The 18,343-nt window shown below is 45.6% G+C and overlaps 1 protein-coding gene across 2 annotated transcripts in view; it reads right to left on the bottom strand.

Annotated features, from left to right (window-relative positions):
• Nucleotides 1–18,011, bottom strand: part of STK10 (serine/threonine kinase 10) — a 124,114-nt gene extending 106,103 nt beyond the window's left edge. The window contains exon 1 of one of the 2 annotated variants that reach the window (XM_056574824.1): nt 17,824–18,011. In XM_056574824.1, the coding sequence (XP_056430799.1) occupies nt 17,824–17,859 (36 nt within the window). In that variant the 5' untranslated portion in view covers nt 17,860–18,011. Of the gene's footprint in view, nt 1–15,826; nt 16,107–17,823 lie in introns of those variants that run through there. The other variant, XM_056574823.1, reaches the window with a different exon arrangement.
• Nucleotides 18,012–18,343: the final 332 nt, after the last annotated feature.

Genomic DNA, 18,343 nt, shown 5'->3' with positions numbered 1-18,343 from the left:
GTAAGTACGTCCAATTCCACTATCATGGGCCACGACCACAAACTATATGGAGAACAGAACTGGCACAAACCTAATAATCATTGAATTTAGGGGTTTTACCCAGTCCCATTGCCAGTCACCTTTACAAACATTTGTGAAATAATGGGTCCTCCTATAGAGCTCACTGAAATCCAGTGTGGTATTGTAAATAGGACACCACCACTGCAAAAAGCCAGCTCATGACATTTCTTTACTTCATGGCAGAATCTATAAAGGGCTGACCGCATGAGTTAGGTATGGAAAAACTTGACTAGCCCGCACTAAGCCCTGACCTCCATCCCATCGAACACATTTAGGATAAACCTGAACAGAGATTGCAGGCCAGGCTTTTTTTGGTAACATGAGGCTCTCCTGAGCCACTTCCCTTACTAAAGTGAAACCTCTCCAAAAGACCAAAGGGGGAGATTTATCAAAATCTGTGCAGAAATGGTGCAGTTGCCCATAGCAACGAGTTTTTTTTTTTTTTTTTTTTTTAATTAGAGAGGCCATCTGATGGGTTGCTAATGGCCACTGGTCCACTCTTCCTCCACACAGGTTTTGATAAATCTCCATTTTTTTGAGACGACTCCCTCCTTTTTTGTGTAAATCTTGTAGAAAGTCTTTCCAAAAGATTGAAAGCGGAAACTACAAAAGGGCGACATCTCCATATTAATGCCTAATGATTTAAAACTGAGCATCCTAAAAAGCTCCTGTAGTTGTAATGTGTAGGTGTCCTTATACTTTTGCCATATATTTATACTTCTTTATTTTTTAAATGAGGATTACCCAACACATACCTCCGACAGATGTCACTCTCTAGGCACACAGTGGCATCCATCACCCATAAGCTCCCATGTTAATAATAAAGCAATTGGTATGGATCTGTGTAGTATACTCTTTTCCTTTTCGTGGATATGAGCAAAAGATTCTCTCGGAACCAACCAAGTCCCTAGATATAATGCTATTTTCAGATAACACTGCTTAAGTGACCAATATCTGTGTAAACACGCCAAGAATAGGGCTATGACCGAGAGAAGAGGACAACAGCCCCTTCACGTGCCAAGAACAAGCAGCTACATTTCATTTGCTTATATATTAACCCAATAGGAATCAAACAGTTAAGTGAGTAAACAGCGCTCGGCACACAACACTATTTTTTGCTAAGAGGGCTGCATGTTGATAAACCTTCTAGGAGCGCAGACAGGCTGCCGAGATCTACGGAGTATTAACACAAAACATTAGAACAACTGATACATTGGAAAATCAGGGCCACAGGGTTGGGGACAAGGGAGGGAAGACGGGAATGGTGATCTATGGTATTAGTTGAGACTTATGTTCGTTTTATCAACACAAACAGCAAGGCCTCAGGCGTGTGATAAGAAGTTGCATTTGGGTGTGCACAGGATGTAGCTCTGAGTCAACTCTGTTCACGACTTTCGGTTGCAACTAAAGAAAATGCTGAGTAAAAGACAACAGCCATGAAATACATTGTATACACCATTCAATGCAGGAAATTCACTAAATAAAACACAGACACACAGCCAAATGTATAATTGTACAACATCTGGAGTATTATGCCATTAAACCACACCAACTTAAAGAGGTACTCCGCTACTAGACATCTTATCCCCTATCCACAGGATAAGGGATAACTGTCTGATCATAGGGGGTCCGGCCGATGGGCCCCCCTGCGATCTCCTGTCCGGGACCCTGGTATTCCGCGTGCACAGAGCAATTCGTGCCGGATTACTCTCAACCATTGCCCGAAGCTGTGGCAGACACGTCCCCTCCATATCTATTTATGGGAGATCCGGAGATACACATCTCTGCCTCTCACATAGACATAAATAAAAATAAACATAAAATGTTTATAACGCCAGGGCGCTCGGTTAGAGATGGATGGGCTTTGCATAGGGGATAAGATGTCTAGTACTGGAGTACCCCTTTAACATAGGGTTTCAAGAGATTTCAAGAGTGCGTTTCTTCACTTTATCCCATTCCATCTCAACCAGCGTGCCTCCAGCTATTGCAAAACTACAACTCCCAGCATGCCTGGACAGCCAAAGGCTGTCCAGGCATGCTGGGAGTTGTAGTTTTGCAACAGCTGGAGGCACCCTGGTTGTTGAGAAACACTGCTTTTATACACTGGCAAAGTGCAGAAACAGAAATCCTATCCATTATTGCTATAAACAGTCCAGTAAGACAGCAATGCAAGCAATTGGTATGGATCTGTTCACACTTGTGTCATTTTTTGCCCTTCTTTATGAGTAAGGGAAGCTCAGATGTAGATGCAAACAGAGCCCTAGTATTCCATGCTGCCATAACAGCCCAAAGTGCTTTAGGCTCATTTTATGCAGTGCACATGTGCTAGGTAATTGTTGGGTTAAATTTATACAATGCCAGGAGAAAAAAAAAACTTGTTATTCAGTGGTAGAATTCCGGATCCTGATGTGCAATGTCTTTGCTGTGGATTTGTCTGCAGATTTGTACATGATTTATCCTCATTCTATGAGGCTAAACTGCAACTAGGCAACTCTGCAATGAATCCAGCAGATCACTTTTTTTCCATGATGCGGATATCAATTGCAGTGAATTCTTAAGCAAAAAATTTAAAATACGTGCACAAGAATATTCCACATTAAAAATATACACAAAAAATAAAAAGACAATAAAAGGACCTTTCTGGCAATCGGCATGTAATGCATCTGTGTTTTGGTTCTTTGTTTTGGCATGAAACTGTCGCCCTTGTAGCTTCATAACCGCGTAACAGCAAATAGAGATGCAAATAACATGAATCACACAGGCCCTCATTTACTATTCTAAACCCGACTTCTTTTGTCTGTTTTTTGTGGCGCATGTTTGTCTGCGACATGTCGCAGACATCGTGCGCCTGTCTGCGACACGATGCAACATTTTTTCCCGACGGACCCGATGTGGATTCTCCCAAACCCGAAAAAGGGGCGTAACCCGACATTTCGGAGCTTTCCCACGTATTTATAAAGGTTTCCAACCCAAATTTGTTGAATTGCTGTGGATTTTTTCCCGACAACTCAGAGGAGTTGGAAACCAAAACCAACAAAACCCACGTGCGACAAACAGGATGCAACATAATAATAAATACCAGGGAAAAAAGCAGTCGGGTAAGAAAGCAAGATAGACTTACAACCCGATTTTCTAAGTAAATGAGGGCCACAGTGTTACAATCTATAAACATACATACAATATGCCATCATAGTGACCTCTGGGGATACAATGATACCAAAGATTGAACAGTGGATCTCCCTACATAAGGCATTGAATTAATACCATGGGAGTCTTTGGCACTTCAAGAAGTATCCTTAAAGGGGTACTCTAGTGGAAAAGTTTATTTTTGCCAGAAAGAGCCAGAAAGTTAAACAGATTTGTAAATGACTTCTATTAAAAATATTAATCCTTCCAGTAAATTCTTTTTTTTTCTGACCACAGTGCTCTCTGCTGACATCTCTGTCCATTTTAGGAACTGTCCAGAGCAGCATATGTTTTCTATGGGGATTTTCTCCTACTCTGGACAGTTCTTAAAATGGACAGAGATGTCAGCAGAGAGCACTATGCTCGTGATGTCAGAAGAGAGCTCTGTGTTCCAAAAAGAAAATAATTTCCTCTGTAGTATTCAGCAGCTAAAAAGTACTGTAAGGATTAAGATTTTTTTTTTCACAGAAGTAATTTGCAAATCTGTTTAACTTCCTGGCACCAGTTGATCAATGTGGAAACATACTTCACAAATAGATATACATACACAAGGCTATGGAGACTGTGGGGAAGATTTATCAATACCTGTCCAGGGGAAAAGTTGTTGAGTTACCCATAGCAACCAATCAGATCGCTTCTTTCATCATTTTTTATTTTTATTTTTTTTAAAGGCCTCTGAAAAATTAAGAATCAATCTGATTGGTTGCTATGGGCAACTCAACAACTTTTCCTCTGGACAGGTTTTGATAAAAGGACACCTATAAATGTCTTGTGAAGACCATTCTTCAGCAGGATTAAGCTAAATGAGGAGGACCTACACAATATTAGGCAGGGGGTATGGCTGGTGGTGGTGTCATTAAATTTAGTTTTCACAGAAAATTCCGAAACACCCAAAAAAATAAAAAAATAAATATATGGAGTACAAGTAAAAAGTGCAGTAAAAAGTGCAGTAGTTTCTCATTGCAACTATAAGGGCACGTTCACACTGAGGAATTGGAGAGGAATTTCCACGAATAATTCTGCTCGCTTTTTCCTCTCCAATTCATTCAGCAGTGAAATCCCCATAGAGTTGTGCAGAATTTCTGCCCCTCAGTTCACACTGAGGAATTTCCTCAAGCAGAATTCTGACGAGGAAGTATGTTCCACTTGAAGAAAGAACATGTTCTTTCTTTCAGGCGGAATCAGCGTCTTACTCCCATAGAGATCAATGTTGATTTATTTTTTTCAGTCAGAATCATTTCCACGAGGAATTGGCGCGGAAATGGCGCGGAAATCGTGTGGAATTTGCACAGAATTTCCGCATGAAAAAAATAAAAATAAAAAAAGAAGATAATAAATTTATTATACTCTTCTCCTCCTCCGCTTGAAATTTTCATTTCCGCGTGTGGAATTCCGCTCCAATTCCGCTCCAATTCCGCGCAAAATCTCTGTGAGTTCTTGTGGAAAAGTAACAATATTTTGAGGCAGAAAATTTCTGCTTGATTTCCGCCCCAATTCCTCAGTGTGAATACCCTAAAGCTGCTGCCGTTGTTGACACTGGAGACCAGCGCTGTGGTGACAACAGGTTTACATTGTAAGTATATCGGATCTGAAACAACTTACACAAGTTTCTCCATCACAGAACCATATTTATAGGTCATAACGTGTTAAAATATAATAAGTTCCTATTTTTCTTATTCCCAAGACAGTTACAATCTATAGAAGCTACCCTTATGTCACTTTAGCTTACAGGAAATACCCTAAGCCACAACTTGATATCGGAATTCACAGCTTAGAATTGATAAGGAAGCCCACAGAAGGGTGTTAGTCAGTGGCAAAACTCAGAGGAACAGTTATCATTTTTTCTTTGGTAAGCGAGTTCTGAAGGCATTGTTTTTTGCTTTTGTTTTGCTTATGTGCTACATATTTATCATACTATCACATGGGGTCGATGAATTTGGAGCACATAAACAAAACACAAAAGTTGCAGCTGAGACTTTTGTGAGACTTTTTAAATTTGCTCTTGTATGGGAGTTTTGCACTCCAGGTCAGACCTGGAGCAAACTTAACTTTTTGTAAGGAGTTTGCGACTTTATTTTTGCCTACGTGCGACTTTTGCACATAATAAATACGTGGCCACTGCAAAGAGAAAACTGAAATTTGCTTAGGTAAGGCTGTTGCTTACCCACAAAAGTCGCACAAAAAAAGTGTTTTCCTTATGTGTTACATTTATCATAAAATCGCACAGCTAGTGATAAATTTGGCACACGTAAGAAAAAAATAAATACATCACTTCAGAACACCACTTTGTATGATTCCTCCTCTGTAGCTTTTCTAAGACTTTTTACCCCACTGTGCAAAAATGTTGACTTTTTTTTTTATTTTTTTTTATTGCTCTCCAAGTAAATTTTGTACTCCAGGTCTGGGCTGGTGTAGATTTGCAACAAACTTGTTTTTTTAAGAAAAGTCACTTTGTGTACCAGTATCAAAATTTGTGACAGAAAATTGCGCGCAACAGACATTTTTATCCACAAAAAAAGGTCTAAACCTGTTGATAAATCCCCCCATTGTACTACACAAGCTTCCTGCTATGCACCGCTTATCAGTCCTCAAAATACAGAATAGCTGGCATGGTTTCACACATGACGTCATGAATGTGGCTGGAACCACTAAAGTTAAAAAATAATATATACACCCTGAAAGTGAGTAGCAGAACTGTGGGAGAATTTATAGTGAGATAGATGGTTCCATGGATGTGGCAGCAGAACATGAGAACTGAAAGTTTATACAAGCTGTTTTTGTTTGTATATATATTTTAAGGGTGTATTGACACGTACAGTATCTTGTGCATACGTGATGCTGCAGATTTGAAGCTGTGCTTAATTATTTAGTTGCTTAGGTTATGTTCACACTGTAGGAAAATGTGCCGAATGTCCACCTGGAAAATGCGCAGGCTCATAAATGTCTCAATGCATTTCCAAGAGAAATCCACAGGAAAAAATGTCAAGTCTATTCTTTCTGCAGCAGAGACATCTGCCACAGAAATTCCACCATGTGCCCAGTGCAGCAGAAACCCATTGAAATCAACAGGACTCTGCTGCAGCAGAATGTACGTGAGGAATATTCCAGCAGAATTCCTTACGGACATTCCACCGGGCGAACATACACCTTGTAAACCAAGTGCATCAGTAATCCCTTCTCCATTCATATGCCAACTTTAGCAGTGTATTGGAAATCACCCTTCAGTCCACTGAACTTTCACCAGCAGTATGTTATTAGGGATCGACCGATAATGATTTTTTAGAGCCGATATCGATGACCTGTGAACTTTCAGGCCGATAGCCGGTAACGTATACCGATATTCTCCCCTTGTAGACAGCAGGTCCCCCCCCCTTCTTATTGACAGCAGGTGCCCCCTCCCCCCTCCTTATAGACAGCAGGTGCCCCCCCCTCCTTATAGACAGCAGGTGCCCCCCCCCCCCTCCTTATAGACAGCAGGTGCCCCCCTCCTTATAGACAGCAGGTGCCCCCCCCTCCTTATAGAGAGCAGGTGCCCCCCCTCCTTTTAGAGAGCAGGTGCCCCCCCCCCTTATAGAGAGCAGGTGCCCCCCCCCCTTATAGAGAGCAGGTGCCCCCCCCCCTATAGACAGCAGGTGCCCCCCCCCTATAGACAGCAGGTGCCCCCCCCTCCTTATAGAGAGCAGGTGCCCCCCCCTGCTTATAGAGAGCAGGTGCCCCCCCCCCCTATAGACAGCAGGTCCCCCCCCCCTATAGACAGCAGGCCCCCCCTTACCCTTATAGACAGCAGGCCCCCCCCCTTACCTTATAGACAGCAGCCCCCCCCCTTACCCTGATAGACAGCAGCCCCCCCCCCTGATAGACAGCAGCCCCCCCCCTGATAGACAGCAGCCCCCCCCCCTGATAGACAGCAGCCCTCCCCCCTGATAGACAGCAGCCCTCCCCCCTGATAGACAGCAGCCCTCCCCCCTGATAGACAGCAGCCCTCCCCCCTGATAGACAGCAGGCCCTCCCCCTTATGTACAGCCCCCCCTCTTGTAGACATCTCACCTGCGGCTGTCTTCAGGTGTTGCCGCTCCATTGTCCCATTATCCCGATCGCATCATGGCATCCTATGGAGGAGCATGTGACATACACGTCACTCTGCTTCCTCCATAGCATTAACCTGGGCGCAGGGGGGCTAGGAGTGATGTGTGTGTCACATGCTCCTCTATAGGACGCCATGATGCGATCGGGAAAACGGGACAGCGGAGCTGGGCTGCACAGCAGCAGGTATCGGGGGCGCACGCGCTGGACACATCAGCATTATCGGCAAGGTTAGATGCCAATACCGATAACTTTAAAAAATCATGAATATCGGCCGATAATATAGGCCAATCCGATAATCGGTCGATCCCTATATGTTATGGCATAGAAGACAGCAGTAGGAGCTATCCTGTAATGGGCTAGAGAAGTAAGAATGTCCCTGTGTGTAGTACTGGCAAACAGCTCTGGTTGTGCCCCTTGACATGCAGAGGATGAGAAATAGCTGTGTACCATGGAGGGGACTCGCAGGAGCACTAAAATCACCTTGTCCCCACTCTGGTTAAATGAAGTGGCCCAATTACCTCCATGTTGTGTTAAAGTGTACCTGTCCTTAGCAATAAACTTTTTAATACAATGTAGAAAATAACATGTATATTTGTAATAAACATTGGTTAAAAACTTGTGTACATTTTTGTCCCTTCAGCTATAACCTGTGTGTCTATGTGAAGAGACCAAACACAGGAAGTGTGGGTTGACAAGCAGGGCTCCGCGACCCGAGGACAAGCAGGGCTCCGCGCCCCGAGGACAAGCAGGGCTCCGCGCCCCGAGGACAAGCAGGGCTCCGCGCCCCGAGGACAAGCAGGGCTCTGCTTGTCCTGCCCACACTTCTGTATTTGGACAGAGAAACATACAATAGCTGCAGGGACAGCGTTTTTTTCACCCAAAAATATACACAATTTTTAACCAATCTATACTACAAATATACATATAATGGAATTATCTGCAATATATAAAAATCTTTTGCTATCGACAGATACATTTTAACTATTTGGATATGAAATGGGGAGGAATATACTTAATTCCCCCCCCCCCCCCATTTCATGTACCTGGCCTGGCCACTTTCTGCCAATAAGCCGAATATCGGTATAAGTTATCGGCTATCGGCCTGAAAGGTTACAGATTATCGGCATCTGTATCGGCCCTAAAAAATCTATTTTGGTCAATCCCTAATGCAGACCTAATAGTGCATTGGCTGCTTAGTTCCAGCGATCTGTGTAGCTGTGTCACTTACCGTATATACTCGAGTATAAGCCGACCCGAGTATAAGCCGAGACCCCTAATTTCAACCCAAAATCCCAGGAAAAGTTATTGACTCGAGTATAAGCCTAGGGTGGGAAATACCTCATCCCCCCCTGTCATCATCCAGACCCGTCATTAACATCCTCATCATCATCCCCTTGTCATCATCCCACACATCCCCCCTTCATCATCCTCTTATCATCCCACACATCCCCCCTTCATCATCCCCTTATCATCCCACACATCCCCCCTTCATCATCCCCTTGTCATCATCCCACACATCCCCCCTTCATCATCCCCTTATCATCCCGCACATCCCCCCTTCATCATCCCCTTGTCATCCCGCACATCCCCCCTTCATCATCCCCTTATCATCCCACACATCCCCCCTTCATCATCCCCTTATCATCCCACACATCCCCCCTTCATCATCCCCTTATCATCCCGCACATCCCCCCTTCATCATCCCCTTATCATCCCACACCCCCCCTTCATCATCCCCACCCCCCTTCATCATCCTCTTCTCATCATTCGCCCTCAGTGGTCTTCAACCTGCGGACCTCCAGAGGTTTCAAAACTACAACTCCCAGCAAGCCCGGGCAGCCATCGGCTGTCCGGGCTTGCTGGGAGTTGTAGTTTTGAAACCTCCGGAGGTCCGCAGGTTGAAGACCACTGCGGCCTTCAACATCATCCAGCCCCCTCTCACCCCCCTTTAGTTCTGAGTACTCACCTCCGCTCGGCGCTGGTCCGGTCCTGCAGGGCTGTCCGGTGAGGAGGTGGTCCGGTGGGGAGGTGGTCCGGGCTGCTATCTTCACCGGGGGCGCTTCTTCTCCGCGCTTCCGGCCCGGAATAGAGGCGTTGCCTTGACAATGACGCAGAAGTACGTTGGCAATGAACGCACCTATGCGTCGTTGTCACGGCAACGTGACTATTCTGAGGCCGGGCCCGAAGCGCTTAGAAGAGGCCTCCCCGGTGAAGATAGCAGCCCGGAACCAGTATCCCACCGGACCACCTCCTCACCGGACAGTCCTGCAGGACCGGACCAGCGCCGAGCGGAGGTGAGTACTCAGAACTAAAGGGGGTGAGAGGGGGCTGGATGATGTTGAAGGCCGCAGTGGTCTTCAACCTGCGGACCTCCGGAGGTTTCAAAACTACAACTCCCAGCAAGCCCGGACAGCCGATGGCTGCCCGGGCTTGCTGGGAGTTGTAGTTTTGAAACCTCTGGAGGTCCGCAGGTTGAAGACCACTGCGGGTGGGGGAGTTCACTCGAGTATAAGCCGAGGGGGGTGTTTTCAGCACGAAAAATCGTGCTGAAAAACTCGGCCTATACTCGAGTATATACGGTATAAGTAAATATATATAACAGGAGTCAGCGATTGTGTTGAATAAATACAGCTCTAACTCTAAAATAAATGGTAGCATACTGGAACCGGTCACAGTTACACATACTGTAGTCAGAAGTATAAGGAATTAATTGAGCTGTTTAATGCTAAACTGACTCCTATGTGAACCAGAAGCCAAAGTAATTTAGCAACACATTACACATAACCACAAAGGAAGGGCAGAGACCATGCAACCAGAATAACTTCTAGTTTTATTTTAGCTGGGACTTAAAAACTGATCTCAATCCTCAGAATATCTTTACATATTATATGGTGCAGATTTTGTGATATATGTTGGTAACCAGGAAAAAAGGGATGCTGACAGGGGACTACAACGTGTCTGCGTCAAATGCAAGCTTAGTTATTTAAAAAAAGAATAATTACTGCATTCGGAAATAGGTGCAGGTCCCAGTGGTGGAACACGCATCTAGATTAGGTCATAAATGAACGAGACGGGAATACCCCTTTAATTTGACAAGAGAAGCCCCTTGGTGATCCTATTAAAGGAAATCTATCATGAGTGTCACCTACACTGGGCGGAGTTTAGTGACATCACCACTGCTGTTCTCTGCTGGGTCCCGCTGCTAACAAACAACAGCAGTGACGTCACTAAGCTCCGCCCATACTCCAAGTCAAACCCAAAGCGGAAGATACAGAAGAGGATAGCTGGATAACCAAAGCGCGGAACTGGATCAGGTAAGTATCGTTGTCATCAGTGACACCTGCACTACCTGTCTGTACCCACAGGTTAGTGCAGATGAAAATGATGACAGATTGCCTTTAAGTATTACCCATATTATGTATGAGAGATGCTCCTTAAAGGGGTACTCTTTGTTTTTTAAATAAACTGGTGCCAGAAAGTTAAACAGATTTGTAAATTACTTCTATTTAAAAATCGCATTCCTTCCAGTATTTATCAGCTGCTGTATGCTAAAGAGGAAGTTCATTTCTTTTTGAATTTCTTTTCTGTCTGACTACGGTGCTCTCTGCTGACACCTCTATCCATGTCAGGAACTGTCCAGAGCAGGAACAATTCCCCATAGCAAACCTATCCTGCTCTGGACAGTTCCTGACATGGACAGAGGTGTCAGCAGAGAGCACTGTGGTCAGATGGAAAAGAAATTCAAAAAGAAAAGAACTTCCTCTGTATTATACGGCAACTGATAAGTACTGAAAGGATTAAGATTTTTAAATACAAGTAACTTACAAATCCGTTTAACTTTCTGGCACCAGTTGATGCCTCGAAGTACCCCTTTAAGACTTTCAGTGACATTCCCATTGAATCAACTACAGGAAAGAATGGGTTGTCCTCAGCCAGGATGTGGCCCAGAATCTGGTATCCAGCATAATAGGGAGAATTACAAGTCTTGAAAATGAAGGGTTAACACTGTAAATATTGAGTCTTTGCATAAACTATGTATTTTTCTATAAAATAGTTAAAAAAATTATAAAAATAAAAAAACTTATGAAATACTTATAGTTGTACTTTAGTAACAATAGAAACAAACATTCAACTAAAAGGTCTAAAAACAATGAAGCTACAAACTGTGCGATAGCCAAAGTTGGTGCCATAACTGTACTATTATGGAGGGTTCTGTATTCCACAGATCCACACACAACATGACGTAAATCTTATTTTTCTACACAAGCTAACCAAACAATATATGAGATGAGAGGGGGAGGAAAGAAGGCTCCACGCTGCTATACAGGCAGACAATTGACTTCGGACACCCCATTGCTATCTGGCAGTTTTGCTTAGAAATCATCCTAGTTTAGGGCCCTTTGACAAACAGTAAATGGGCTGTAAGAAGTTACATAAGTAGAAACTATTCACCAGAGCAAGAAAGAACGTTCTAATATACATTGGGGGCAGATTTTACAATGTGATCATGACAGTTTTCTGGATTATATGCATTGGTAACAAAGGTGCTTAGGTTAAGGGGCACATTTATCAGCCCCCAGACACTTTTCCTTTTTGGGGCTATAGTAGATGCCAGTCTGAGAAGGAATTTGGGTCCCCCGTTCAGTGGCAGATGGGCAGCTCACCATGTAGGTTCAGTCCTGCAATCCTGGGAAAGGGAGGGGTTTACCTAACTGGGGCTCTCAGGAATAGGACAGGTGGGTAGAGTGGCCTTCCTACTAGAGCTGGGCGGTATGACCAAATGTGTGTATCATGGAATTTTTGTAACTTTTGGCGGTTCCACGGTATGGAACGGTATTTCGTCCTCCTCCTCCCCTCCCCCCAAATTAATTATCAGCCCAGCGCTGTCCCCATCGGGGTACTACTCCCATGTGACCTGCAAGCGCTGCCCTCCTCGTCCTCCAGTTTGTTGTGGCCGCCGGCGCTGACACTCTACACTATGCTGTATCCCTATGCTGTATCCCTATGCCCGGGCTGCAAAAGGTAAACAAAATAAACTTACGCATGTTCTGACGTCGGCCACGTCGGACAGCCGTCAGCCTATCACCAGCCGCAGCGATGTTCCGCCGGTGATAGGCTTAGCCCACTGTCACGTAAGAAGCCAGCTTCTTACATGACAGTGGGCTCAACCTATCACTGGCCGAGGCGGAACATCGCTGCGTCCGGTGATAGGCTGACGGCTGTCCGACGTTCCCGTCCCCAGGAAGCAGGTCCGGAAGGACGGTGAAGGCGAGTTAAAGTTTATTTTGTTTACCTTTTGCAGCCAGGGGATAGGGATACAGTATAGAGCAGCAGTCTTAAACCTGCGGACCTCCAGATGTTGCAAAACTACAACTCCCAGCATGCCCGGGCATGCTGGGAGTTGTAGTTTTGCAACATCTGGAGGTTGAAGACCACTGGTATAGAGTGTCAGCGCCGGCGGCAGCAACAAACAGGAGGACGAGGAGGGCAGCGCTTGCAGGTGACACATATGAGTAGTACCCCGATGGGGACAGCGCAGCGCTGGGCTAATAATTAATTGGGGGGGGGGGGGCAGAACAGCGCTCGCGGGTCACATTTGATTATATGATGATTCATTCATTCATTCCCGAGGGGGAGGGGCCAAACCGGTATTGCGGTATGGGTTAAAATTCATATCGTGCAGCACAAAAATTTTGGTATTCGGTATGAACCGGTATACCGCCCAGCCCTACTTCCTCCCGTTAAATGCTATGGTTGACTGTTTTTTTTTTTGCCATATTCTTGGCATGATAAAAACGCCCCAAAAAAACTCTCGTCATTTTACACTGACAAGATGCATTTTTTTGTGGTGTAGATACTTTTTCTTTTTAGCAAATAAAAATTACAGTAACCATTTAAAGGGGTTATACAGGAATAAAAAAAAACTGAGCTAATTATTTCCAAAAACAGCACCACACCTGTCCTCAGGTTGTATGTGGTATTACAACATGGCTCCATTCACTTCAAATGGAACTGAGCTGCAATGCCACACATATGCTGAAGACAGGTGTGGTACTCACCTCATAGGCGGGGTGTGATGGCTACTATCAGTAACCGGGGACCCATTGCTAATGACGGGCAGCAGCGATCTCGCTGCTGCCCATCATTAGTCCTTTAGACGCTGTGATCAAAGCCAATTACGGCATCTAAAACAAGTACAAACAGATTATAGTAAGTTATTGCTGCTCATCGGACCCCTGCAGTATGATTGCAGGGGTCCCTTTACCAGCCATCTGCCGCTAAATAGTTGATGCAACCTGGTAGAGCCAGGCTATATCAGTAGAGCGCCGATCACGATAGCATTGTACAGTGAATGGGGACTTAAAGGGGTACTCCGGCGATAAACATCTTATCCCCTATCTGATAAGCTGTCTGATCGTGGGGGTCCAGTCACTGGGGACTCCTGCGATATCCGGTGCGGCCCCCCGGTCATCCGTGCACGGAGCGAACTCCACTTCGTGCCCAATGACTGGCGACTACAGATGCCACGCCCCCTCCATTAATGTCTATTGGAGGAGGCTTGATGGCTACATACGCCTCCGCTGCCGGCTCGGAGACCGCAAGGGTTCCCAGCGGCGGGACCCCTGCAATCAGACTTCTTATTCCTTATCCTTTGGATAGGGAATAAGATGTTTATCGCCGGAGTACCCCTTTAAAGTGTTAAAGTGCTAAATGGGCACTGTCAGATACAAAAATGTTTAACATGTTGTAAAGCATGCAAAACCAATAGGTTTCGCAATTGCCTTCATTAGAAAATGTTATCTAATTCAAGGTGAAAAAGCCAGTCAACTAGGGTTTCCCCCTCCATGCTTGGACACATATCAGTCTGCCGTGTCCAGCGGTCATCCCCTATGTCATGGACTCATCCTCTGATTGACAGCAGATCCAGCGCTGGGAGCAAGCGCACACACGGACCTCAGTGAGCCTCTGAGCAGGATGGGGAAGCGTCGCGGTGCATCGGCATCACCCCCACATCCCGAGCATCCACTGCATGGTAGTATGTTTATATATGTTTAGCGGGAGAGGAGGGGGAGCTGAAAACCCCCGGACACTGCCACCCGGGTGAGTCCTTTACAGTGTGGCGGATGTGCGGGGATAAATCTCCTGACCAGACTGAGCGGGCAGAAGACACCCCCGCAGGAGCTGCCAATCCCCGGAAAACGGCGCTGTGGGGAGGGCATAGCGGGCAGAGGTTTAGGGTACAGTAAACTGTCAAACTACAACTCCCAGCATGCCCTGACAGTGAGGACATGCTGGGAGTTGTAGTTTTGCTAATGCTAGGGAAGATGTGAGCAGACAACATACTGAGGGAGGGGGCGGAGACCTGCACAGTGAGACCACACCCCCTACCTTTGAGAGGAATTCAGACTAGTGAGCTAAACTAAAAAAGTGTAATAAAAAAAAAAATAAAGGTGCTAGACACAAAAATTAGATGTACATGGTCAGGATTAGGTACTGAGTGATTATATATATTTGTTGGATCTGACAGGTATGCTTTAAGCGTTGAAGTAAAATAAAAAATTATTTTTTTAATTAAATAAAATCCCATCCTTTGAAAAGAATTAAAATGACCCTCCTCATTTCATTTATCAAAACAATATTATTTATTTTTATTCTTATTAATAATAATTTGGTAATGCTGCATACGGAGCCGTCCGAACTATTAAAATATGTAATAAGGACAAGAGGAAAATGCAAATATAAAAATGGGTTGTGTCCTTAAGAGGTTAAAGGGGAACCCTCTGCTTTACACTAACAATGTGAAGTGTTACCTGGCACGCTCCAGCAGTCAGTCATGTAGTGATGCAATGAGTGCTCTATAGCCATGAGAGTGGAGGATGAGGTACATCATAGCAATGTGGCAGTGACAGCTCTACTAATCCACACAATGGGATCCCCCCCCCCCCATTACAGGGGGGCTCCCCTTACAGACGCTCCTACCTATGTAGGAGACATAACGTACAACAGTGCTCTCTAACCAGTGTGCCTCCAGCTGTGGAAAAAACGACAACTCCCAGCATGCCCGGACAGTCAACATGCTAGGAGTTGGAGTTTTGCCACAGGTTGGAGACCACTGCCATACAGTGCGGAATAATGGGGCATCTAACAATCCGGGCTAGAACTGTATTCATACAAGGTGCGATTTCAAAACCGCAAAATTCTAATAACTGTTCTATTTTCCCGTGTAGGGCTGTGCGGTAATCCTGGACATCACCTGCCCCCTCACTCTAGTGCATAGTTTCCAACCAGTGTGCCTCCAGCTGTTGCAAAACTACAACTCCCAGCATGCCCGGACAGCCTTCGGCTGTCCGGGCATGCTGGGAGTTGTAGTTCTGCAACAGCTGGAAGCATCCTGGTTGGGAAACCCTGCTCTAGCTTCTCCTGTCCAGCTGACGGCAGGTGTGCCACCTGTACCCTCACACGACCCCATCACTGACCCAGGCAGCCCGCTCACCTTGTACACTTTACCGAAAGCTCCGTCCCCCAGTTCTCCGACTATGTCCCACACCGTGTTGGGGTCCACGTCCCTCCGCACATGTTCGTATTCCCGCAGCCTCTTCTTATCGCTAGTGAAACGCAAAATGCGGCGGAAGTTGGCAAAAGCCATGGCGGGGCTCCCCCGGGAAGAGCCGGTCACTCGGTCCCGGTTACAGCTCCAGCGGCAGCGAAACTACTGTGAACTGCAGCGCAAACCCTGAGGAGAACCGTCATCTCCCAGCCCCGCCCACTGTACCGTCCAGGGGCGGAGCCTACAGACACATGCTAGATGGCAGCCTGGGGGCGTGTCTGCGGAGTGAGCGCTATAAAGGAGAGCCGCTCGGGGAAGGTTTATTTTTGGATGCGAGAATTGGCGGAGAGATTCAGTACCTGCTGTATACCGCTCTGGGACGGCTCTTAGATTTAAAAATAAATAAAAATACCGCTCTGGGACGGCTCTTAGATTTTAAAAAATAAAAAAATATACCACTCTGGGACAGGTGTATGGCGTACATAGAAGAGGAAGGTACCCCTGTATACAGCAGCGGGGCAGGTGTATAGCGTAACGTGGAGCTACCTCCGTATACCACACCGGGAGCAGGTGTATAGAGTTCAGGGGAGTTTCCCTTGTATATAGCATCAGGGGCAGGTGTATAGAGTACTGTGGAGTTCTCTCTGTATACCACAATGGGGGAGGTATATAGAGTACAGGTAAGTCCCCCTGTATACTGCACCAAGGGAAGCATGATAGAGTTCTGGGGAGCTCTTTCTGTATACTGCTCTGGGACCAGGTGTATGAAGTACTGGGGTGCTCCCCCTGTATACCTCACCACGAGCGGGTGTACAGAGTTCCTGGGAGCTACCTGTGGTGCAGCGCTGCGGTGAATGGCGGGACCACAGGTGTTGCGGTGTGAGTGGTGGGATCAGATGTTATTAACCCTGGGGGTCGGATGGTACCCCTATGTGTTCGTGACGCCAGTGTGGTTTTCGGGTTCCGGAACACCACACACCCGGATTCTCCGCTATCCCACGGGCTAGTAGTGAATAAAGAGTCCACAAACAGTTAGGCTAGGTTCAGACTATGGAAATTTTCTGCCCGGAGATTCCGAGTGCGGCCATCGCTGACTGAATCAGTCGGCACTAGGACCGCGCGGACACTGCAGTCTCCAATAGACTGCAATGTGTTCCGCGCGGATTTAAACCTGAACAAAGGGCAACGCCTTTCTTCAGGCGGAAATTTCCAAGCGGATTTTCCGTTCACAAATTCCGCTTCACAAATTCCGAAGTGTGAAATTGTGGACGGAAAACCATTCCCTACACTATACGTTTTAGCAAGCGAAATTTCCTTTCGCTTTGAAATTGCAGGCGAAAATTCCGTAGTCTGAACCTAGCCTTATGGGTAAACGGAGGCTTTACTGAATAGAAGACAGGTGTAATTATCTTCCCAGAGAGGTGGCCAGGACCCAGAGGACCTCGCAGCTTGCTGGACCAATACTTGTAATACACTTGACTTTGACTTGTAATTAGACTTGACTAGTTGTAGTGACAGCAGACATAGACTTGTAGACATACCGGAGGGTTGCAGCTTTGTTGTACTTCAGATGCTGAACATTTGTCCTGAGATCTCTGGTAGCTGCTTCAGCAAAGACTTAGATGTTACTCTTAGAAGAGTCTGAGGAAAGAGAGCTAATTAAAGATGGCCACCCCTTTATATAGTGGGGTTCTGGACTAAAGCTCATTGGTCAAGCTGTGGGTCATAGGTTAAAGCTGGTGCTCTCTGGGAGCACATGTTACAACAAATTATGTAACTGCATAACATAACATGACAGATATAAGGATCCTGTCTATGCATTTAAGGAACATACGCACATTTATTAAACCAACAGGAGAACAAGGGGAGTCCCTGCAGGAGAGCCCCCAGGTCACTGAGGGACTCAACCTGACAGGGCCTACAGGTAGTACAGGAACATATACCTGTACTGAGACATTGCAAACCCCCTCGCTTAACATAAGTCGTCCTCGACGTAAGGTACTGTCAGGCTTAAGGAACGAAGTGGCCGCGGGGCCAGATGCAGTCCTGAGGCATTTTATGCACAAACGTCCATTTCAGGCTGGTGAAATAACGAATAACATTAGAGGCCCAGATTTATAAAACTGTGTGAGAGAGAAAAAAAGTGGGGAGATTTTTCCACAGCAACCAATCACAGCTCAACTTTCACTTTACCAGAGCTCATTAGCTGAGCTGTGATTGGTTGTTGTGGAAAAATCCCTCCACTTTTTCTCTCACACAGTTTGATAAATCTGGCCCAGAGTCTTTGTATAATAGTCCATACACGCTCTTTTGTAGTTGAACAGGATTGTGAACCGGATTGATGGTCATATAGGACTGGTACATATACATTTTCTTCACTTGTAAAGACCTTTACTATGCACTTCATAACTGGAATATGCATTTTATAATTGGACTATGCATATTATAGCTAACTATACACAA

This window comes from Hyla sarda, chromosome 4, assembly GCF_029499605.1.
Source record: "Hyla sarda isolate aHylSar1 chromosome 4, aHylSar1.hap1, whole genome shotgun sequence".
In the NCBI taxonomy this organism is placed as follows: Eukaryota; Metazoa; Chordata; class Amphibia; order Anura; family Hylidae; genus Hyla; species Hyla sarda.
The sequence above is the reverse complement of the archived record's forward strand: the minus strand, read 5'-3'. Positions and strand labels throughout refer to the sequence as shown.